Source organism: Ilyonectria robusta (assembly GCF_021365365.1).
Source record: "Ilyonectria robusta strain PMI_751 chromosome Unknown BGZ61scaffold_2, whole genome shotgun sequence".
Lineage (NCBI taxonomy): Eukaryota > Fungi > Ascomycota > Sordariomycetes > Hypocreales > Nectriaceae > Ilyonectria > Ilyonectria robusta.
In genome coordinates this window covers 285,622-308,860 of record NW_025764436.1, presented here as the reverse complement: position 1 = coordinate 308,860, position 23,239 = coordinate 285,622, and the positions used below count along the sequence as shown (strand labels likewise).

General features: G+C 56.0%; 8 protein-coding genes across 8 annotated transcripts; 4 read left to right on the top strand and 4 right to left on the bottom strand.

Annotated features, from left to right (window-relative positions):
• Window positions 1-156: 156 nt before the first annotated feature.
• On the bottom strand, window positions 157-2,531 carry BGZ61DRAFT_489449 (major facilitator superfamily domain-containing protein; the record flags this gene model as incomplete). The annotated part of the gene is made up of 5 exons (XM_046250218.1): window positions 157-581; window positions 642-1,778; window positions 1,842-2,131; window positions 2,209-2,297; window positions 2,445-2,531. 5 exons carry the CDS (start codon window positions 2,529-2,531, stop codon window positions 157-159), a joined length of 2,028 nt encoding a protein of 675 aa, XP_046110258.1.
• Window positions 2,532-4,061: 1,530 nt separating this feature from the next.
• Window positions 4,062-4,465, top strand: BGZ61DRAFT_79619 (uncharacterized protein). Its single transcript, XM_046257102.1, has one exon. It carries the CDS (start codon window positions 4,106-4,108, stop codon window positions 4,367-4,369), a length of 264 nt encoding a protein of 87 aa, XP_046110257.1. The 5' UTR covers window positions 4,062-4,105; the 3' UTR covers window positions 4,370-4,465.
• Window positions 4,466-5,636: 1,171 nt separating this feature from the next.
• Window positions 5,637-8,831, top strand: BGZ61DRAFT_489448 (Acetokinase family-domain-containing protein; the record flags this gene model as incomplete). The annotated part of the gene is made up of 6 exons (XM_046250217.1): window positions 5,637-5,833; window positions 5,931-6,055; window positions 6,117-6,758; window positions 7,103-7,107; window positions 7,473-8,230; window positions 8,348-8,831. 6 exons carry the CDS (start codon window positions 5,637-5,639, stop codon window positions 8,829-8,831), a joined length of 2,211 nt encoding a protein of 736 aa, XP_046110256.1.
• A 461-nt stretch (window positions 8,832-9,292) lies between these two features.
• On the bottom strand, window positions 9,293-10,960 carry BGZ61DRAFT_79673 (uncharacterized protein). Its single transcript, XM_046257103.1, has one exon. The coding sequence runs from the start codon at window positions 10,640-10,642 to the stop codon at window positions 9,755-9,757; it is 888 nt and encodes a 295-aa protein (XP_046110255.1). The 5' UTR covers window positions 10,643-10,960; the 3' UTR covers window positions 9,293-9,754.
• A 2,510-nt stretch (window positions 10,961-13,470) lies between these two features.
• On the top strand, window positions 13,471-14,790 carry BGZ61DRAFT_512895 (uncharacterized protein; the record flags this gene model as incomplete). The annotated part of the gene is made up of 3 exons (XM_046252162.1): window positions 13,471-13,976; window positions 14,398-14,569; window positions 14,638-14,790. Exons 1-3 carry the CDS (start codon window positions 13,663-13,665, stop codon window positions 14,788-14,790), a joined length of 639 nt encoding a protein of 212 aa, XP_046110254.1. The 5' UTR covers window positions 13,471-13,662.
• On the bottom strand, window positions 14,736-15,569 carry BGZ61DRAFT_440289 (uncharacterized protein). The gene is made up of 2 exons (XM_046244468.1): window positions 15,509-15,569; window positions 14,736-15,420 (listed from the first exon to the last, which is right to left on the bottom strand). The coding sequence occupies exon 2, from the start codon at window positions 15,339-15,341 to the stop codon at window positions 15,081-15,083; it is 261 nt and encodes an 86-aa protein (XP_046110253.1). The 5' UTR covers window positions 15,342-15,420; window positions 15,509-15,569; the 3' UTR covers window positions 14,736-15,080.
• Window positions 15,570-18,092: 2,523 nt separating this feature from the next.
• Window positions 18,093-20,480, bottom strand: BGZ61DRAFT_440285 (uncharacterized protein). Its single transcript, XM_046244467.1, has 2 exons — window positions 20,138-20,480; window positions 18,093-20,044 (listed from the first exon to the last, which is right to left on the bottom strand). The coding sequence occupies exons 1-2, from the start codon at window positions 20,444-20,446 to the stop codon at window positions 18,554-18,556; spliced, it is 1,800 nt and encodes a 599-aa protein (XP_046110252.1). The 5' UTR covers window positions 20,447-20,480; the 3' UTR covers window positions 18,093-18,553.
• A 156-nt stretch (window positions 20,481-20,636) lies between these two features.
• On the top strand, window positions 20,637-22,782 carry BGZ61DRAFT_526543 (uncharacterized protein; the record flags this gene model as incomplete). Its single annotated transcript, XM_046252971.1, has 2 exons — window positions 20,637-20,643; window positions 20,735-22,782. The coding sequence occupies 2 exons, from the start codon at window positions 20,637-20,639 to the stop codon at window positions 22,780-22,782; spliced, it is 2,055 nt and encodes a 684-aa protein (XP_046110251.1).
• Window positions 22,783-23,239: the final 457 nt, after the last annotated feature.

The window sequence follows — 23,239 nt, the reverse complement described above, 5'->3', positions numbered from 1 at the left end:
GAAATGGCGTATGAAGAAAGTTTGTATTAATATCAATAACATTGAATGCTCATGGGGTATCCCGTTCCGTCCTTGAATTATCCTGTACAATGCCCCTTGCCGGAGGCTCATCGCAAAATCGTTATCTATCAACAGTCCTTAAACATTCGGATTCTATCAGGTGTCAGGCAGCGGGACGGAACCTTCCCCTCTATGCGATCCCCTATTCCTTCTCCTGAGCTCGTCCACCTTTTCGTTGAGAGTAACCGTTTCGCCCGACAGCCGGGCTTTGACCCTGCCCTCGCCAAGTTCTTCGAGCGTCTTTGCTTCGAGACGCTTGCGACCATCGTCCTCGACCCAGCGCTGGACGTTGGGCAGGTAAGCCCAAGAAAAGATGGCACCGACGGCGGCCACAGAGCCAAATAGGAGGAAAATGAGGCCCTGTCGGGTCTTGCTATCATATGACTGGTTGATGCCGTAAACGACGAGAACAGCCACAATACTGCCTAGTTTTCCGGCAGCCGCAGAAATTCCGTGGCAGGTACATCGGTAGCAGGTCGGGAAAATCTCGGCGGGTATCATGAAGGTCAACGTGTTGGCGCCTGGAGAATGATGTTAGTGTTTGTTCTAGGGAAGACAGCGCAAATCTTGACTCTACTTACCGAAGTTGAACATGAAGTGGCAAATAGCCACAAATACAACCGTAGCAGGTGCTCCCTCCTGTTGGTGAACGCCGTAGTAGACGCAGCCGGTTACGACAAAGAAGAGAGTAAGGACGAGGAACGAGCCCGTGAGCCACAGGCGTCGCGGGATGCGGTTAGCAAGGAGGACAAAGCAAGCACTGCCAGCGATCGATGCGAGCGAAACTGTGAGTAGATACTGCTTCGTTTGCTCGATTAACACGTCGTATATAGTGTTACACGGGTGTGTGGCGTCAGTCGACCAGATTGGCAGTCCCTTCTCCACCCATGAGGGCACGGTCGAGTTGCCTCCTGGCAAAGATGAGTTCCAGCAGGAGAGCTGGTCATTGATAGGAGTTGGTTTCTTCGTCGCCCACATGCCTGACAAAGTGCCCCTGTTATCAAGTGACATACCATAAAAGCTCACATCGAGGAAAAACCATGTTGCCGCAGTCCCGAGGAGGTATGCCCAGTTTCCATCCCGGATGAAGTAGTTGTGAAGGTCCTCCTTTGAGAATTGGAGTGGCATTGCCTGAGGCGAGTTGGACTGGTGCATGGGATTTTGGCCATTCATTTGGTATGAGTTCATGGTATGGGCACCGTTGGGCGGGTTCATCTGGTACGATGTCGTCATATGGTTACCGGCGTTGGAGCGGTTCATAGGGTATCCATTCGGTGTGTTCTGGCTGTGCCCGAAGCCATCTGGAGGTCCTCCATTTGGTACACTTCCATGTGGAGCACCATATATCCTCTGGGTATTCATTAGAGCAACGGCCGGCTTGTTGCGGACCTCGAGACTGTAGATGCCGCAGTCAAACAGGAAGAACCGGAAAATGATGGCGAGCAGAGCCGGGACAGCTCCAGAGCCAATGACGATGCGCCAGATCCCATCCAGTGCCTTTTTGCATTCCTCTTGGTGCAATGTATCGAGACCGCAGCGCATCTCGCGAAGGTTGTGACTCTTCTCGAAGCCAAGTAGAACAAATAGGCCGACGATTTGCGCCAGGGCTTGGCCGACGGGCTGCATCATGAATACGCTTGCGAGCATTTTACCTCTAGATTGAGTGCTCGCCCACTCAGAGGTTATGACTGCGCTTAAAGGGTATTCGGCACCGATGCCTGTGTCACAGAGCTATCAGTCATGACTCTCTATGGTGGTGGGAGAGGTGGGGGGCAACTCACCTATTCCCATTACAAAACGCCACCACACGAAGAGACCAAGGAACGAGAGGTCCTGATAGCCATGACTACTTGTGGCAACGCCAATGGTCGAGACGATTACGAGGACCAGCTCAATACCGTAAAGACGAGTTCGGCCATATCGATCGGCAAGGTAGCCAAACAAGAGTTGACCGATGACAGAGCCAAGCAGTGTGAAGAAGTTGATGAGCAAGCCATACAGGTCACCACCTTCGGGCCAGTAAACGAAAGCGATGGAGGCAAGAATGACGTTGGTGGAAAATAGATTATAACTGGAACAGATGGCGGACAAGCATCAGCATCATTACAATAGGGTGTTGGGCGTTTGCTAAGGCAGGAGAAGACGCACGAGTCTGTCAGGAAGCCTGAAGCGGCGACGCCCCAAATGCGGAGGTTCCAGGAGTTGAGGTCAAGTTCATATCTCAATTGCTGACGATCCTATTTTACGAGGGAATGGGAGTTAGCTTTAATGCCCGTGAGAGGACAGGACAGGGTATCCATCGCCTTTGCTTCGACGGGCGAGCAAGCGCACGGATCGAGACGGATGCGACGGCGATGGCACAAGCACTAAAGGCATTTGCTCACCTGTGCATCTTGAGCTGGCAAGGCTGAGCTGTCGGAACCCAGAAAGCCGCGGTTCGGGCGCATCGAATACCTCGAAAAGATGGACATGATTTGCGACGACGGGGATGCGGCGATGCGACGCGTCGCAGGGTGCACCGGCTCCGAAATTGAATGGCCTGAGCGGAGCTCACAGGCACAGGGCTCAGCGGGAGCTGGCGGCCAAAAGACCGAGACGGGTGTGGGGAGGCGGACAGGAAAGGCCCGGTGAGAAGAATAAATCGACAAGAAGGGTCATGGCCGTACCTCAGCGAGAGCGGGAGGAAGCAGAAAGACAGAGATATGTTGTCGTTAGGATCGAGCAAGGCTGCGCGGGAGTGGTGCGGGAGGCCGGGAGGCCATCGTAGAACAGTGCGGGCGCAGTGGTCCGACGGTGCGCCAGGCGGTAGCCGACTCGCGGTGGCGTCCGGGCAGCTATGGCTGTTGAGCTTGGCTCGCGCCTTGGCTGGTTTGTGTCTAGTGGATGGCCAAGGTGGGCTTGACCTTGGCGGGCACTTGGCTGTGAGGGACGAAATGAGACGTTGGACGATGGCGCGAGGAGGCGAGGAGGCGAGGAGGCGAGAACGAGTGCTGGAAGACGGCGAGGAGCAACAGGCTTAACCGGCTTGACTTGTCAATCTGTCAGGCTGGTGGAGGGTTCCTCTGTACCGTATACAGACTTCAAAGTGTCAATCTGGACAGAGCACAGGGCGTCGGATCGAGGATAGGGTGAATCTCCCGGGGAACCGGCTTGCGCGCGTTCAATAGTTCGGGGTTGCCCTACGAAGTAGGAGGGAGGGGGGATCCTTGGAGAGGTGCAAATCATGCGCTTGGTGTCGATAGCTGGTAGTTTGCATGCTCCGGTACATGCGGATGATGGTCCAGACGTTCTCCGACTTGAACTGTATTGGACCAGGGGAACAAGAGACGGAGGATTTCCGGCCTGTCCAGGCTGCACCACTCCCAGCCAGCTTGGGAACACCTGGAGCTGTTGCAGAGTGCAGATGCAGAGTCCAGAGTGCAGACCAAGGGCCAACTTTTCCAAGGGCCCCCAATTGGCGAAGAAATGTGGCGTCAGGGGATATATCGGTGGGCGCCAGGGAAGCGAAGTGAGCAGGGTCTAAAAATGGTCAATTCGTGTGGGTTCTCACCACTGCGAGACAGTCAACGTCGAAGAGACGGGCACGTGGTGTTGAGCCACCGCGAGAGAGCCAAAGAGCGTGGGGGAGCTGGGCATTACATAATCATCCTGGGGTACCTGCCACACTGCGAAGCCCACACTAGGTTGGTACCTACCTAGGTAGTTGCTGGAGCCGGTAGCGTGACACAAGATGGATGGGAAGGAGTGCTTTCCTTTTTCCAGTTTGGGGTGGAGCGAGCGAGGTACTGCCCTGCATTCCGAAGGCAGGTAGGTGCCTAGGTACTAAGTACCTTCAATGTAGGTCCGGAGTACGGATAAAACAACGCCCAGATCGCAGGTCCCAAGCCCCTCCCACCTCCGCCCTCGGAAGAAAAAGAAATCCACGACGCCGACAAGGAAAACGACATGAGAAAGAGGCGTAGAAGGAAATGCGTCCTACATGCGGTTAACTCCTGTGTCCGTCCGTGTCCTGGTCAATGCCAATCTACAAGACATACCTGTCTCTATGCCCGTGTACCTCAGACTTGCTCGATCCGGAGGGGCACGACACGCCGCGTACAATCAAAACCAACCTTCAACGACACCTCCACCATCCATCCATCCATCCATCCATCCATCCATCCACCACTTGTTGATGACGAAACGAGGCCGCCGGGGCCCAGACAGTCGGGAATTGCAGCGGGAACCTGACCCGAGGAGGCGAAAGCTTCACCTCATCATCAAACGGCAAGCCGCAAAAGCCCCACGCGAGCTAACGCTTCGGAGTTGAAAGGACGCACGCATGCTGCCGGGATTGTCCTCGAACAGAAGAGAGCCAGTAGTTATTAGTGCCCAGCACACCAGCGACTGGCAGCCGCAATGGCAGGCGACAGCAGGCGACAGGCAGGCGACAGCTACCTAACTACGGTAGTACGGATACACAGGTCAAGACGCCAAGCAACCCAAGCAATCTGGGTCCTTCTTAGCCCCGGCACAAGCCTTGCTCGGTCGTGCTGGGGTTAACTGGTCGCTTTGGTAGACGGCCCCCAAGCCCACCCATCAGAGAGCCTCCTGGACCCCCGTGCTCGATGTTCCCGTCTTCAGTGGACCACCAATCGACGACAAGCTTCCCTCCATGTGGCGCCGACCCTTGGTTCTCCGGCTCTGATCCGTTTCTGAACTTTCTGGTCCCTCCTTGTCGCTGGCCGTGTCTTGCGTCTGGGCGACCGGGGCCCAGTTGCTTGTGTGCGCCGCTGCTGCTGGGTGCTGCCCATTGTGTGGCTGTCTGCATCTGCGGGGAGTTTTGATTGACGAGTCGTCCCTCGGACTCGAGTCGAGCGCGCGCGTGCCCCTCGTTCCACCACCATATGGATTTCTCGTCAACGAACACGATGGAAGATGCTTGGCCGCGGCTGGCCTAGCTCACCCGACGACCACCGATACTACGCCCACGACGCTGGCCGCAGCGGCCTGCAGGTCCACGACATTGTCATCCATTGTCATCTTGACATTGGGTCCGGCCTTCCGCCTAGCAGCATCGTGTGAGCGCCCGGGTCTGCCTCTCCAACTGGGAGCTCCATTGCGACCGCGAATCCATCTGGGCCTGTCCGCAGCCGTGGTCATCTCGTTGGGGTAGGTACTGCACTACTGCCCGCATCCAAGTAGACCTACCTACCCATGCCCATCTGCGCCCAAGTGTGTGCTTGTGTCTTGAGAGTGGGCTCTAGGTTGTCTGCAAAAGGCGTGCGTGCGTGTCTCTCGCTCTAGGTGAACGTGAGCTCGTGCTTGAGCTCGAGGCGTGAGAGAAACAAACTTCTGCCGCCCTCTGCGTATTTGCTTTGCATCTTCACCAGTCCTCATCCTCATCTGCCCGTCCTCGTTGCCCAACCCCAAGGGCGGTGCGGAACTCGGCCACGCGCACCTCCATCCCGATGATTCGGATCTTCAAGACGGCGCCAGCACAAACCACCTGCCAGCTTCTCATCGTTGTGACCGTGTCATGACATGTCCCCACCGCTCGGTCAGTCAGCTTGCCCTCGACTGCCACCTGCGACAGCATGTCCTCCTCGGGCTCCTCCTTTACCTCGTCGTCGCTCGGTCGCCCGCCAACGTATGGGCGTACTTACGCCAGTCCAGTTGACTCGACTTGGACCCCGACCTCGGGCATCTCGACCATATCCGCTCCCACAACCGAGGGCTCAGTCACACAAACTTCCACCCTCGACCTCGGCCCTCCCGGCTTCCAAGCAACAATGTACGTTCAACAATCCCGTCTGGCGCCTTCCCGCTTTGTTCAATCTTCTCGGGGTCCCAATTGTTGCTTTACCCTCTCTGACCTTGGTCTCCTCCAGAATTCTCTTCCAGGACACCCCCGACGAGCGTGTCGTCTATCTCGGCCCCTGGGAAGTGGTGGGCTCTGAACAGCGCCGCATCCTTTGGCAGGGCAGCTACCAGAACGAACTCCTCGAGCACTACCGTGAGCCTGCCCTCCATCCTCCTCCTATCATCCCGGCGCATTGGCTAATACTCGACTCCAGTGCCCTCCGACATTCCCTCAGATATCCACCCCCATACCCTCCACTCACGCCATCGCCCCTACTACGACCCCGCGGACATGGAACGGTATCTGACCTTTCAGGAACCCCATCGAATTCGGTATACGACGGACGAAGGCGTCTGTATCCACGACCAGTATATAAAGGTTCGGTACGAATTCACCACGGTCGAAGGCTCTATCCAGTTTCAGGGCGATGTCCGCAGAAAAGACCTCGTCGACTTCTACGACGTGGATGTGATTTGGACCAATGTTCATGGCCGCACTGATAGTTTTGGGAAAGTCAAGGGCATTGGAGCCATCCAACGGCTCAAGCTATGGAGAGACCGATATACGACCTTCCACTCGCTCAGCGTATGGGCCAATAAGACCGACGGCCAGTACCGCGAATACGAGATACACAACTTCGACGGCGAGGTTCGGGGGCGAGACGATCGTGCGAAACAGCTCAAACTCATGGCCCATGGTCGACGCCGCAGCTCGACTGATGACCATCAACACCGCCGTTTCAACCTGGCTCATCGAATCCGTCCTCGGGTGAGGACTGGCAGTTCTTCGGAGCCCAGCCCGTCTCAGCAGTCGCTGGACATACGATACCTGGCCATCCAGTTTACCGAACGCCAAGGTAAATACGTCCCAGGGCATTGCTCCTTCTTATCACAACCAAACCGGTTTCCAGTCAGCTAACCATCACCCCAGCGTATCGGCGGTTCCTAGAGACGTGGCTCTATTGCCACAGTACTGACCGCGAGTTTAACGGCATCCCCTTCCCACCTAACCACTTTGAGCTACCCTCGCCGCAAATAATGCCGGGACACTCTCCAGATCTCCCGGTGTCGGAATGGCAGAACCGCACCCTAGATAGCATCGCAGAGCCCTCGGGCTCAGGCGATGCAGTGGCAACGCCCTGAACAGCCACGCAGCCAGTAGCACCACCAACCCGAGCCACATGCCTGCAGCAGCATGCAGGTGGGGTGACAGCCTTTGCAGGACACACAACGACGCAAGCGACACTCTCGCTTGCAAGACCTGTAGAGTGCCTGGGCCGGTGGGATTTCGGCGCGGTTTGGGGGGGTGACGGCAGATATTGCGGCGGAATGCGCGACCATCAGCAAACCACATGCCACAGCCGTGGCCAGACTGCGGCCAGACTGCCCGGAGCGACACCACCCCCACCTTGACCCCGCGGTGTCAGACCACGGTGTGTCGTCATTCAGCAGCGCACCTCGCCGAGCTCACATATCATGATCATATAACTAGCGCCCATTGCTGGCACAACGGTATCGATGTCAATCCATTGACTCTACTCGTTTCTTCTATTGCCATTGCGGCCATGAAGGTTATCCTCGCCATCAACGCTGGCTCCAGCTCGGTCAAAATCTCCGTCTTCACAGCCGACAAGGATGCATTGCCCCGCCAGATCGCCGACACTCAGATCAGCGGCCTCACTGCCCCGCCCGCCCAGCTAACATATGTCCGCCTCGGCGAGACGCTCATCAAGGCCAAGGAGGTCTCTGATGAGGTCAAAAGCCAGGACGACGCCTTTAATTTGCTGCTCAACACACTCGTCGACGATGACGGCCTGCAAGAGATTCGCTCCAAGGCCGACATCTCCATTGCCTGTCATCGCATTGTTCACGGCGGCGACTACGACAGGTCTCAGATCATAACTCAGGACACATATCATCACCTTGAAGAGCTGAGCGATTTAGCGCCGCTGCACAACGGCGTTGCGCTTGGCATCGTGGACACGTGCATCCGGCTTCTCCCCGACGCTGTCAACGTCGCCTGCTTCGACTCGCAGTTCCATACTACCCTCCCGCCACACATCTACACATATCCCATCAACCCCAAAATTGCAAAGAGCAATCGCTTGCGCAAGTATGGTTTCCACGGCATCAGTTATGCTTTCATTACGCGATCCGTCGCCGAGTTCCTGAACAAGGACGTCGGCTCCCTCAACATCATCGCCCTCCACCTCGGTAGCGGCGCGAGTGCGTGTGCCATCAAGGAAGGCAAGAGCTATGACACTAGCATGGGATTGACTCCGTTGGCGGGTCTCCCCGGTGCCACGCGAAGCGGCAGTGTCGACCCAAGGTAAGTCCAGCTATACCTACTGGTACACCAACCGCAGGTCGTCGGCGAGGCTCCCCCGAGCCATTGACGATAACTCAGAGAAGTCAAAGAAATGTTACTAACCTACCGCGACTTCAGCCTTGTCTTTCACTACGCCAGTGATGTGGGTAAGCTCTCTCCTGCATCAACCAAGCACCTCCACATCTCAGTCGCCGAGGAGATCCTCAACAAGCAAAGCGGCTGGAAAGCCATGACGGGCACCACCAACTTCGGCGTTGTCGCCGCTTCCGACGATCCCGCCTGCCGCCTTGCATTCGACATCTTCGTTGACCGCATCTGCGGCTTCGTTGGCTCGTATTACATCACACTTGGTGGCCGCGTCGATGCCCTGGTCTTCGCTGGCGGCATTGGCGAGCGCAGCGCCAAACTCCGCGCCGCCGTCGTCGATCGTCTCGCCTGTCTCGGCTTCACTCTCGACGAGGCCCGCAACGCCAAACCCGTCACCAGCATCGTCCAGGATCTTGGTGCTGAGGGATCCGAACATGGCATTCTCGTCTGCCAGACTGATGAGCAGCTTGAGATGGCTAGACTGTGCGCTGAGAAGGAGGACTTGTGGGAATAGACACATGTTGCGACTCTAGCATATTTCAGTCGCGAGAATACTAGCCCAGGGAGAGGATAGAGATGGACCTTTTGCTTATAAATACTTACATTCTTGGGGAGCTCAATGTGATCGCGCGGAGGCCGGTGGCCATGTCGTTTACGAGTTGTTCAACCAATCATAACTCAGAAAAACAATAGAAATCAATATTTAAGTAAAGATCAAAGTGGTATCAATTCACACCATGAAGCGCCTCTCTCTCAAAGGCCTTCAGCTATATGTAACCCAGTAAGCAACGAAAAAAATCGATCTTGCTCCAACTTTCGTCAAACCGCAGCTATGTAATTGCAGCGTATCAGTCCAGGGGTATGCCTCAAAACCCAATGCCCTCATCAAGATCACTGTGATTGTGCTCCTTGTCGCGAGACAGGCTCAGGGCCGCCTTCGCCGACGAGGGCACATCAACTCAACAGAAGATGAAAAAAAAAAAGAATCGCCCAACGCCGTGCCTTTTCTCTCCATGGAATATCCCCAAAGGTTTCCTGTCGTCATATATCTAAAAACCAGATGAGATGGAAAATCATGCTAGGCGCCATTTCGTGTACTTTTGACACCGCCCATGTTCATCAAATCCCCATGAAAAAGATAAGCACCGGAAGAAAACGCCTTTCCCTTAGGATTGCCTTTCGTGTATTCGTACATCCCGCAGCCAACAAGATCAGTAGCCGAAAAAGGAAGAAAAAACCATGCTTCGTATGTAAGGGTGTGAGGTGGTGTCGTGTCTGGTAAGACGAGGTTGGTTGCGGTGAGGATGAGGTGGAGTTTTGGCGTGGTCGATGAGTAAGATTAGGATTATCAACTAGGGCGGATTGCGGTTTGGTGATGGATGGTGAGGGGTGACGCGGGATGTAAGTCAGGTGTCAACCAGTTAGAGCCGAAGAAGCTCAGGAACCACCCTCTTGACAGGCCACCGCCATTGCCAGGGCGTCCAGTCCACTGGGGGTCCTGCCAGCGACTGGGCGGTTAAGCAGGGGGAGGTTGAGACCACGCATGTCCCATGCTCCACTAGCAAGACTCGGTGAAGGCTGCGGGGGGGTGGGAAGAGGGTACTGGTTTGTCGTCTCCCAGTGGGATTTGGAGTCCCTGGAAGCAGCTGAGCGACTGGACGCGGAGCTACGCCCCGACGAGGAGTTGCGGCGGGCTTCGGCGAAGGAGGTCTTGTGGCCTCGTTGACTCGAGGATCGCGTCTTCTCTTTGTAGTGTGTCTCCAGGTGTTGCTTCATGTTGTCGGCTCGGGTGAACTTTTTCTGGCAGCCTGGGAAAGTGCAGTGAACAGCTTTCTCAGCGGTGTGGATCTTCGAATGGCGCGAGGCGTGACCCGAGGTAGTAAATGTCTTTTCGCAGCCGTGGCTGTCGCGATAGCGACATGGGTAGCGCTTGCTGGGCCGGTCGGGCATGGGCGATGCGGCGGGTTGGTTGGAGAGGTCATCGTCAAAGGATGCGGAGCGAGAGCTCTCGGCGTAGGCTGCGGGTTTGGCTGAGTGGGCATCGACGCCATACTCGTGGGGGATGGAGTAAACGGATTGATGTCGCGGATAATAGTCAACGTTGGGAGTCAAAGGCGAAACGGGGTCGTTGCTCATTTGGGAGTCGTATGAGTCGGAACGCAGAAGCTCGGGAGTGTTGGGCGAGGAAGCGGCGCTTCCGGAGACGGAGTATTGTTGCGCGAGGGCATGGTTAGAGTGGTAGCTTAGAGATCGTTGGGCCAGGTAGCCGGCACCGTCGTCGTTGAGTAACGAGACCTTTCGGCCTGAAGCGTCTCGAGCTTGCATCGCGAAAAGAGAGGCTGGCGTTTGTGGTTCGAACGAGCTCTGGTCGCGAGATTTGGAGAAACCGGAAGCAGCGGGTTTGAAGGTCTAAGGTAAGGAAGCGAGGTGAGGCGAGCGCGAGGCGGAGTAGAGTCAAGCAAGGTGCCTGGGGGCGACCAGGGGGGGTGGAAGTGACCGGGTACCGAGGCGAAGGCAGGGGGGGCGGGCCACTGGGGAAGCGGGAAGCGGGAGGCTTGGAAGCTGAGAAGCTGGAAAATGAGGACGGGAGACTTTGGAAAGGTCTCGCAACTAGATGTCTCAAAAAAAAATGCTTCTTGGGACGTGATCCGGTTCTTTTTTTTCTTTTTCTTCTTCTTCTTCTTCTTCTTCTCTTTGATGAAATTGAGTCAGGCGCGAGGCTGGTTCAGAACAAAGCACCGACACCGGGTGTGTTTAATTGAAGAACGAGTCTAGCGAGGGGACCAGGGGACCAGTCACCGGGAGTGTTTTCGAAGTTCGCAGTTGCAATCGTAGCCAAAGTCGTGGTATTATTTCGCCAGGTTCGCGAGAACGGCAATGGTGTTGATGGAATGGAAATGAGCACTAGTCGTCAGACGTCGGCGACATATGATCTGACGAGACGTGATGGAACAGTTGTCCGATGGCGCTGGATGAGCAGATGAACAGTCCCAAAAGGGAAAGCAAACGTAAATGGAGGACCGAGGGCGACGAGGCGAGATGGGTGGGAGATTGGGCGATGCGCTCAAGCCAAGCAAGACAATGTACGACGGTTGGGGTCCGAGAGTCCAAGGTCCTTTCAAGGGAGGGAGGGAGGAAATAAGAAAGCCACGAGAGACAAGAGAGAGGAGATGCTCGCAGTGGGGAGGATCAGCAAGAACGATGATCTGAGGAATTGATACGTCTTCAGAAACCAGGGCAAGGCGAAGCTAGGCGAGGCAGGCTGGGCTTGGAGCTTTATTAGGTTTTCGAACCGTCAACCGAAGGCGAAGGGCCAGGGTCGGGGGGTATGGAGACGTATGAACGTGGAGAAGACCATGGGAGTATGTCGAGCAAGACCCGAAAAGTCCACGCACAGAGTCACGGAGTCGCAAAGTCGCAAAGCCACGGGGCCACAGGGGGTAGAGAGAGTGGATAGAGGGGTGTGTGGTAGGAAAGCAAAGAGAAAGAAAAAGAGGCACGGATATCCGTAAAGGCGTATAAGCGGCGGCGGTATGGAGCGAGTTGAACTGTAAGGTAAGGTGTGCGGATAGGTACCTGAGAATGGGGTATGCGCTGGATGGGCTGTGATGTGATGGGGATAAGATGGGACTGGATGGCAAGGACGACGGGCTTTGCACATGCACGCATGGAACCCACAATCGATCGACGGGATCGAGAAAGTCGCGAGAGCGACCTGGGTTCTCTTGCCTCTGGCGTCGGCGGTCGGCCACCCCTGCGCCTGCCCTGGCTTGCCCTTGCCTTGCGAAAATCCCAAGCTCCAAGCTCCCGCTCCCCAGCGTGTGGGAGTGACCGGGGCCAGTTCGACCGGGGTGGAGATGGAGTGGAGATGTAGTGGGTCGGTGTGAGTGGGACAATCTTCCCCCCGCCCCCCCAGGGACATGGATTTATTGACACGACCGACAAGGAAGAGAGAAGGCAAGGAAGGGTCTTTGCTTGAGTTTTGCTTTGCACTCTTGGGGCAAGGCGGGCAAGGGCAGGGGCCCCGCCAAGGGTCCGACCAGGAGACGCAACTGCCTCCAAAAGCGTGCAACCCCTCTTGGCTGCGCAGGCTCCTTGGCTCCGGGCTCAGTACCCTGGCGCCTTCAAGTATCTCCCTTGTACATTGCAGCCTCCGTAGGTCATTGAGTCTACAGTCCGGAGGTTGCACAAGCCCGCGTGTTTACTTCCATCCACATTTTTCGGGGACTCGAACCGGGAACATCGCCAAGTGGACAGGGCAGTAGGGCAGCATCAGGGCAGCATCGGGGCAACCGTGCCAGTTCGCATCCCAAAGGAGCACATAATCATGTCAATCACCAACTTCGCGTCGCTGCGCATTGCATCACAGCCTTGTCCGTCGCACCACCACTGCCCGGCCCCCCAAGTCGTCCCCCGAAATCTTGCTGACACCTCCCTGGCCCAGCTCCGACCGACAACCACCGCAGCCGTCTTCTGTCGCCTGTTGTCGCGAGATTCCCATACATGTTTCAAATTCGCATTTTTCTTCGCACCACTGTTGTTCCAAAATGCCCGTCTCGCTCCAGGGTCCAGTCTTCTCAACTCACCATCTCGTGATAGACGCGACGCCAGTCGGCCGCGGTGTCGCGACTGAGCGCGTCAGCTTACAGATACGGAACGGGACTCCGGTGCCTGGACCCCGACTTCTCACCCGTAATCTCGATCCCTACTCTCCGTCGATGCTGTGGACTGTGTAAACGACTAGTAACCGTCATAGTGACGGATGACGGGGACCACACCAGCCCGGTCAAGGGGGCCAAGAGCCCCAAGACCCCTTTGGCCCTCCTGGTCACACCATGGTGACGTCAAGCTCATGACAACAAGTCGTCAGCCTGGACCCTGACATCCGTTGGCGCAAGGAACCTAGGAACATTCAGCGCTCCGCTATTGCTGTTGATATCAAGCCGGCGCAGGAGGGAGTCAATCATGCAAGCTTCTCCTCGTCAACGTCGCGCTCTAGAAGCCCCCCCCCGGCACTCACTCCAATCTGTGACTCTCCGAGGAGCCGCCCGTTTGCCAAAAGATCCGAACGTCCCATTCGGCAGACACATTGAGGCCTGTCCAAGGGCTCGGAGGCAAGGATAGAGGCGGAGTCGCCGCGGAACCGGGTGATTGATAATTGAGCGTCGATCTCTGTCAGCACGAATTAGGTTTTCCATAAAGGCAAAATTGAAGACCCAACCACGGAGGGCCCAGACTCGAGCCTTGTCAAGAAGTCGCCGTCGTGGCGACAAGCGGGATTGAGCCTCGAAAGCTTAGGCGCCCAAAAGGTTCCCCAGCCCATAGCCTCTGGCTCTTTGTCCTCCATGGGGAAGGCACCGTCCCATCCACCATCCACCATCGGCCGGGTGCGGTTGCGGGCGCCGAGAAGGGGAAACGGTGAGGAGCCAGTCGACCCGCTTAACGTTAGGCGGGGGCCCACCCTTAAGCTCTCCGCCAGACACTACCAGCTACAGAGGACGCTACAGTGGCTACAGAAGGTGGAGGCAGCGGGGGCGGGCAAAGTCCCCTGGGCGTTGACGCTCCAAGGGTCGCTTCCAGGGTCCCTCCAACCCTCAGGTCCCTCAGGTCCGGGACACCCACAGCCAATAATCGGAGAGATCGAGAGGGAAACGAGAAGGTGGGCAGTTTGACCGGCGCCGGCTCCAACACAAGCATTGCTGCACCAGCAGCAGTCATCAAAGGGCGCCAGAACCAACGCCAACACCAGCGCCAGTGTCAGTGCCACCCGTGGAGAAGCGCAGCATTCGGTACTGACTGCATACACACGATAGGAATATGTAATCGATCGCGCTCGCCGGTCGCCGATGGCCGGGGGTCCGAGGCGAAACGAATCCGTCGCGCCTTGATTCCGCCTATGGCTTCGGTTGTTATTTTATTTTTTTTGGCTCTGCTCGTCTGAGCGACGCCATCCCCGAGGCGCGAGGCTCTGTGCTCCTCGTCTAGCCGACGCCATCGACTCCAGCACATCGACAATAACACCTCACATGCGCAGTGGAGAGCACTAAATGGCAAATTTAGAAACTCTATTATATCTCTAGGCTCTCTGTCGCCTCCGCGCCCTGTCTTTTCGGCGCGGAGGAGGCTGCCGGCCCCGACGGACGGACGGTGGTCTGGCGAGTGGCGAGTTGCCTGGCGAGTTACCTTGCGAGTTACTTGGCGGTGACCTTTGGGAAGCAGGGGTCCTTTATGGAACCGTTCTGGCCAACCTCGGTACGTAGCGTATCTGGGCCTATCCTACCGTCCTATCCACACCGGCCGCTGCTAACTGCGTGCCCAAGTGCCTCCAGCGTGCAATTGCTGTGCTAAATTGCTGTGCTACCGACGGACACCACCCAAAGGTCCCCGCCCCGGCCATCCCTGCCCACCGGCCTGGCCAAGACCAACCTTACCCTGACTTTTTTCGATTACCCTGGCCTGACAAAGAACCTTGAGACACACCACACACTGCGGACTGCACCAATGCTAAGGACACGTCCTCAGTGGCCGCGAGGCGCTTTGGGGATGCCATTCTTGCACAACACCATGGCCCGTGGATGGTTTTCTGGCTCATCTCCGCCCGGCCTCCCTTCTATGACGGCACATTGACTCTGCTTTGACTACCAGGATGCCAGCCTAATTAAGCCCTTCCCAGGCCTTGTATTGGACCAAGATCCGGTCAATTTGCTCCGGCCCATACATACCTACCCATACATAGGTACCCATACGTACCCCTCCTCCTATGTCACTGTGTCGTGCACCCAGCCGTGTCGCAGGTTTTCAGGGTCCTACTGTGAGTACGCGTCAATCCCGACTGGTCTGAAGCCACCAGCACGTCAAACGTCACCACATTTGGCCGCCACTTTGGCAACCATCTTAGCCTTTGGTCGCCTTCTTCGCCTTCTTGCCTGTCAAAGCACTCAAGCTCGATGCGGCTTCCTGCAGCGCCCGCAAGATGGCTCCTACCCTCTCCACTCCACCCAAAATGCAACTGAGATGCGCCCATGAACCGAACGTTCCGCAGCAAAATAGGTACGTGGTACGTAACAATAGTGGTAGATGACGACCTGCTGGAGCGGGAACTACTACACCGGGTGGGCATACCTAATAAGCGTTCTGTCGGCAATTCAAATATGGAAAGTACTTTGCCTGCACAGTCCGGAGTAAACTTACTTACGGCTTGCTAACTCCGGGACCGGTCGGGGAATTGGGTAGTGCGAGAGCTTCACTGCGTCATTGCTTGTTTTGCTTGCTTGCTTGCTTGCTTGCTTGCTTGCTTGCTGGTGCCGTTCCCGACAAAATTCGGGCCTCAACGGTGCAGAAACGCTGGGACCAAGGCTAGGCCAATGACCCGAACGGCTTTGCCGCCTAGTCGTATCTTGCATGGGCTTGCCTGGGGCCTGCCTGTGCCATTTCTGGCCATTTCGAGCTGGACTGAACGACGATGGATGGCGTTTCAAAGCTGCCATCTGCAGCGCGGGACAATCTGGAGGGGGGTGAGTGGACTCAAGCCAAGCAGAGTCGACCCTGATCAAGAGGAGCCCCAAGTTTGGACACACAGGTACGTACCTAGACGACGGACAGACCCAGTTTCCAGGATATCGGGGTCTCGGGGTCCCATCATGGCAGCTCTGGGCACGGCAGCATAGAGTCAACGAAGTTCGCTCGGGATCTCAACTTTCGCGGGGGATCGGCTCTCTGCTTGGTGCTGGGCTTAGCTTACATGCCTTGTGGGTACTTCGTCCAGCCTCACGCGCCCCGCCGGTGTGGCTGGTGGGGCATACCCTCTACGCACTAGGTCCCCCCCTTCTATTATCCCCTCTATCCCCTCTCCCCCTCCCCGGTCCGACTTGGAGAAGAGGGTGTTCCTAGCGGGTCGCCAGGTCCCATCGATCTGCCATGTAACAATCACGAAAGGGATCCAAGCAAGGGCAAGACGTACTGTATCGGGGTGCGTCCGAGGGGCTCCCAACATGTGGCCGCCACTTTGCTCAGACAGATGCCGTCAGCCGTCAACCGTCAGCAGAGGATATCACGGCAACTGCACGAGGTCACCCATCCATCACTCACCCTCTAACAATCCTCAACCTTCACGCCATCCGTCCTTGGCATTGATTGTCAGGTACCATCCCCGGGAGCGGTGGCTTGACCGGCCGAGACGGAGTGGACTGATGGACTCTGGATACGGAGATCATCTAACTTGTGCCAACGGCTTGTCAGAGCCTCAACGGAAGTGAGCTTGTCCACGACCAGCATCAACTCTCCATATTCTCATTCGTTGTCACACATCTCGACGCTCCCACCTAACGCTGGGGGTTACACGGCCAGGGTCGAGACCCCTTATTTACGCCATGTCATATGTCACGCCCAAAAGACGTCGTAATTCACTCCCTGCTTCAATCTCAATTATTTGGTCCGAGTTTTCACAAGCTTGTTCTACATAGATATCAAACCCCAAGTCACTCCTTTCCTTGCGTAAACACTGGCCTATAGAAGCTTACCCTTACTCCGGATGAGCGACCCTGCTGTCTTTTCGAACTTCGTTCCATAAAGTGCAAGATACACGACAGAGGGACGTCTGCCAACCAGGGATTCCCCCATACCCTTGTTTCTTTTTTTTTTTTTTTTTTTTTGTATCCCTTGCAAAGCAAGATGAATCTTAATCAAGCCACTGGCTTACTAGTTCCCCGCTTCGCCGCCATGCGTTTCCACGTCATAGCGTTGTCATTGTCTCTCTCTGGCTTTTCGCACATGCTCGTGGAGAGGAAAATTTATTAGAGTTGCGTTGGGACATGCCCAATAACGTTTTGCCCCAAAGCAAGTCATACCAAGAACATTGTCTCCGGTTTATATCCTCGGGGTCTGGTCTCAGCTCAAGCAATGCCTGCATTGTGGCGATTCACTCGGAACGAATAACAGCCGCAGGTCATAGCTTAACAATCATGTCGTGGATGAGCACGTGGATCGTCCAATACCCAGTATCCCTTCATGTCATCGGATCTACGACCAAACTACTTCCTCTTTGGTGCAAAGAACGGGCAGATATTACCATCAGCGGTACGGGCCCTGCTCAGGGCGATCGGATCAAGATGGCCAAGAGTAAGCATCGAGATGCAAAAGCAAAGCTGCATTTGTTGGGCGTTCATTGCCGCCAGGATTCCGCACTCCCTAGCAAACAACGCATATCTATGGAGTATTATTCCAGCTACTCCCAATAACCCAAAGCCACAGTCGCGCCACAGTCTTCGCGCCTATTTAGCGCGCTGGCTGAGTTATGATGTAGCGTCCTCGAATCCCGATGATCGATGCCTCTGAATCATTCATTCCCTTCTGGCGGTGAAAGTGCTCTGGGCAAGGCAAAAATATCCACACTGAACCCATAATGCTGGTGTTGGTACTAGATTTCCCTTTTAGAGCACGTCGGTCGTATACGCCGGCTTTACGGCCCGTGACGCTTCGATATGTGCATTTGTCACGTTGCCATAATCCGTGCTAGAGTTCGGACAGATTCTTGGCAGATTAAAAACGTACGAGCATGAATTACCACTGGTATTTACATCATCCTACCCGGCCATATTGGTTTATGCATGCATTACAGTCTCGTGGTTGTTCATGGGACGAATGTAAGACAGTTGCCCCTCATTATGGGGTGGATGTTTATCTCCAGTCACGCCGAACCATCCTACCCTACAGGATCACCGTTCCGGACCGGGGACGAAGCATGCTAAAGACCAAGGATATGGCAGATCTTGGCAAGTTGTGGTTAACTTATCCATTGTGCCTGAGATCTAACATCTGCAACTATATCTCGTGATGTCACATTGATCCTCCCTCTCACACGATCAGCAACTGTCTAACGGCAAGGGTCTAGGATTTGCGAGTTGATTGTATAGGTATACCCCTGACATGTCTTGCAATAAAAAAGCAACTACAACGCCACCCACGTGTCAACGAAGTTTATCATGATGATTGTTTCTGTTTTACCAAGTACACTGTAAAATAGTTGCCCTACCAAGTCACTCGGAATAGTCAACTTATATTGTTTCCCTGAACGCCTTGTTCGCCTGCAACACTTCCCGGCCCATGGATCTCTCGTCTCAGGTGATTCTTGCCTCAGTATAACCTGTGACCATTAATATCGTCACAATATTTCCTCGGATGATGGTGTTCCGCTCCCGTTGTCTCCCAGTAATCTATTCTCGCATCTCCTAGCAATCCTCATGACTTGCGCGCCGCTGGAGGTCCCATCTTCGTTGTTCCGGTGTCGACACGTTTAGCTGATGGCAGGCCCGGTACCTTGAAGCCGCTGGATGAACCACCAGCCTGAGTGAAAGTACCGCCTTTGAACCATCGGTCTTCCTCAATCTTTCGCTTCTTACTGAGTTCGGCCTGCATCTTGGGGTCGACGAGTTCGAGGCCTTGGACGGGTGTGAAAGCGAGAGACGAGGCTGTACCGCCCGTGGCCGAGCCGACCGTGCTACCTACACCCGAGGCCCTCAAGCCTTTACCGCGCAGGTCGATGCCGGCCGACTGGCCGAAGCCACCGATAGACGAAGCCGCACCGCCCACAGTGCTGGCACCGCCCCAGCCCTTGTTCTTGGCGCTGAGTTTCGCTCGCGTTCGCTGATCAACCTGGATGCCGCGGATCCGGCCGTCGTTGGACTGTCCGATCATTCCCATGCCCATCGTTGATTCGCCCGTGCCGTACCCAACCTCCTTCTCTTCCTTGCCAAACGTCATCCTGTTCTGGGCTTTCCTTAGGTCTGTCATGGCGAGAGCCTCCTTCGCTTTGCGGGCACGTCGTCCACCTCGCTTTCGGGAGAGTTTGTCGTCTGGCACTGGCAGTGCTCGCTTTCCCTTGTTTGGCGGCGGCTCCGTGAGCTTCTCGAGTCGCTCCAGGCAGGCAGATTTCAGATCCTCTCCCGTAGACCCGTCGGCGCTTGAGTGTATGCGATCGACTCGGGCGGCTAGCACGAGCTTGGCTGAGACGATTCTCATGGCCTGCTTCTTGAGATCGTTGGGGATACCACGGATCATCTCCGAGTTGTAGAGATATCCTTGCTGCCGGATACCAATGTTTGTTGCTAGTCCAGACTGCTTCTTCTTGGAACCCCATGATGGAATATTGCAGGCTGGTGTCTTGGACAGACCAGTGAGTCCACCGGCGGCGTTGAGGAGCTGCGCGGCGGTAAGAGAGCCGATGAGGGCTGTCAGATTAGGTGCAAAGATATTCATACGCGACTGGACGTATTCCGTCAGAGTCTGTTTCGCCTTGTGGAGCGAGATGACCATGTGACAGGCCTGGACAACCCGCTGCATCTCCTCAGCCGTCATCTCATGGCCCTTTGACGTCGTCGCCTCCACAGTGACGATCATGAGAGACGGGCCGTCTAGCACAGACTTCAAGCTTGTCCCCAAAGGGTTGTCTGTTGAGGTCTGAAGGGCCTTGATACTGTCCGAGTCCAGGGGACCGTTTCCGAGAATGGCCACTACCTTAGCATACTCCAGGGGAGTCGTCACGAGTCTTTCCAGCTCCGGGAATCGGGTTGAGTAGTGGTCGCGGATGAATTTGTGCACCAAGACTACCTCGCCATCGATCATGGTGGAGAGACCGTTGGACTGCGTGAGGAGGTGGTACTCGGGATGATCCTCGATGTTTCCGACGTTCGTGCTCTGCGTCGCGGCTTGTGATCGATAGTGTGTAATTTTCTGTAGCGTCCGAACCAACACGTCAGGGCTATCCCTCAAAAGAACAGATGTAAACGAATCGTCCATCAAGACGCGGCCAGGGGAAGTACTAACCTCGAGGACAGGCTCCATTGTCTGCATCAGGCTTGCGACACTGCGCACGTCCTTAACTGCGCCGAGCTGCATCTTCTCGATCTTTGCCTTTGTAGCCTCCGCATCTTCGACGTCGTTAAGACCGTTTTCTGGCTTGCTATCAAGTCGGTCGTCCTCGTCCGCGGCGTCGCCGTCTACTTCCATGGCGTCGCGGTCGCGGTCGCCGTTGGACTCGTCCTCGTGGATAAGGCCATTGTTGTTTTCGACATCCTCGGCCTCATCGCCGGAGCTTCCGAAGTCATTAAGCAAGTCGTCCGCGACAGTCGTCATGTTGGTGGCAGATGGCTGATTAAGGTGATGAAAGGAATGTGGTTCGCGACAGGACGTGCCTGGGCGCAAGGGTTACAAATATTTGCCAGGCTGCAAGGCTGAGCAGACGCCACACTAGAAGGCCCGTGCGCCACAAACACAATCTTATCGACGATAGTCAGCCACTTGCCCAATTTTTTGAGCCTTGTTGATGTCGCGTCTGCTCGCTTCCACTTCATCAACCACAGAAACGTCAGATCAACCCCATCCATCACCTCTCACCACTTCCATCTTCGTATCTCTGCAAAGAGCACTCGTCGCGCAAGATGGAGTCGTCGAGGGGCCCCCCGAGGGTCAAGAACAAGGCCGCCGCGCCCGTTCAGATCAGCGCCGAACAGCTACTCCGCGAAGCCGTCGACCGACAGGAAGTTGATCTCCAGCCCCCGACCCAGCGGTTTGCCGATCTCGAGGAGCTCCATGAGTACCAGGGCAGGAAGCGCAAGGAGTTTGAGGACTATGTGCGACGAAACCGGGTCAACCTCAACAATTGGATGCGCTATGCGGGATGGGAGCTGGAACAAAAGGAGTTTGCGCGTGCGCGATCCGTCTTCGAGCGCGCACTCGATGTGCATCCCAACTCGGTTCCACTCTGGATTCGATACATCGAGTCGGAGATGAAGGCGAGAAACATCAATCATGCCCGGAACTTGCTCGATCGTGCCGTCACGCGCCAGCCGCGAGTCGACAAGCTATGGTATAAATACGTCTACATGGAGGAGATGCTCGGCAACGTCCCCGGAACCCGACAAGTCTTCGATCGTTGGATGCAGTGGCAGCCAGATGAGGCGGCATGGAGCTCATACATCAAGCTCGAGAAGCGATATGGCGAGTTCGACCGGGCCCGTGACATCTTCCGGACCTTCACTATGATTCACCCAGAGCCCCGGAACTGGATCAAGTGGGCCAAATTCGAGGAGGAGTACGGTACCAGCGACCTCGTTCGGGAAGTTTTCGGGACCGCAGTGGAGGCTTTGGGCGATGAATTTGTTGATGAGAAGCTGTTCATCGCGTACGCCCGTTTCGAGGCTAAACTGAAGGAGTACGAGCGATCCAGGGCGATTTACAAGTATGCCCTCGATCGCCTACCGCGATCCAAGTCAATGATCCTCCATAAGGCCTACACGACATTCGAGAAGCAGTTTGGTGACAAAGACGGCGTTGAAGATGTCATTCTGTCGAAGAGGAGAGTGTACTACGAGGACCAGGTCCGAGAGAACCCCAAGAACTACGATGCTTGGTTTGACTACGCCAAGCTAGAGGAGTCGTCCCAGGATGTTGATCGCATCCGGGATGTCTACGAGAGGGCCGTTGCCCAAGTCCCACCGACGCAGGAAAAGCGTCACTGGCGACGGTACATCTACCTCTGGGTTTTCTACGCCATCTGGGAGGAGATGGAGGGACGAGATGTGGAGCGGACGCGACAGATTTACAACACTTGCTTGGGCTTAATCCCCCACAAAAAGTTTACCTTTGCCAAAATCTGGCTCATGGCGGCGCAGTTTGAGATGCGGCAAGGCGAGCTCACGGCCGCGAGGAAGCTTCTCGGCCGGGCCATTGGCATGTGCCCGAAGGACAAGATCTTTAACGGCTACGTCGACTTGGAGCGCAGGCTCTTCGAGTTTGTACGGTGTCGCACATTGTACGAGAAGCATATCGAGTACAACCCGGCCAACTGCCAGACGTGGATCAAGTTCGCGGAGCTGGAGCGCGGCCTCGACGACCTGGAGCGCACGCGGGCCATTTTCGAGCTCGCGGTACAGCAGGTGCAGCTTGACATGCCGGAGCTGTTGTGGAAGGCATACATCGATTTCGAGGAAGAGGAGGGCGAGTATGAGCGAACACGCGAGCTCTATGAACGGCTGCTGGAGAAGACGGACCATGTTAAGGTCTGGATCAGCTATGCGCACTTTGAGCTCAACATCCCCGAGGACGATGAGGATGAGGAGGCGGAGGAGGAGCAGCCGGTCAGTGAGGAGGCCAAGGCGCGAGCGCGCGAGGTGTTTGAGCGGGCGCACAAGAGCATGCGCGACAAGGACCTGAAGGACGAACGCGTGTCGCTGCTCAACGCGTGGTTGTCGTTTGAGCGGACGCACGGCGGTGAGGAGGATATCGAGTCGGTGCAGAAGCAGATGCCGCGCAAGACGAAGCGTCGGCGCCGGCTTGACGACGATTCGTGGGAGGAGTACATCGATTATATCTTCCCGGCCGACGACCAGCAGGCCACGAATCTGTCCAATGTCATGGCTCTCGCGCAGAAGTGGAAGCAGCAGACAGGCGGCGACCTGTCGGGCGCATGAGATGGTTTCGGGGTGCCGTCTTCGGCTCCGGCCCGGCCTCGTCCCGTCCCGTCGTCTCTTTGTCATCACGCGGTTCCGTTGCTCTCTCCTCCGATGGGCGACTTGGCCATCTTCTCAGTCCCGTCTTCCAGTGGCCCAGAGCCTGTTCTGCTATCTGCGTACATAATAGATATCCACGCAATCCACCCATGCAAACATTTATTTCTTACATGCACCCAAATGTGGCCTCCTGCACGAACGCCGCGCTCCTGCATGCCGTATAACCACCATGAGCGAGCACCCAGCGCTTCAAGATGGTATCGGCACCCGCCAACTGGAAGCCGTCGTCCACTCGTCCATGTGGAGTTGCGTGTTACTGGCCTTCCCATGCGGGCGTGCGTGCGGCTGAGGTCACCTCTGCCAAGGCGGCCAACGCCCAACGCCAGGGATTCGGCATGACATCATCATGATCGCCCGG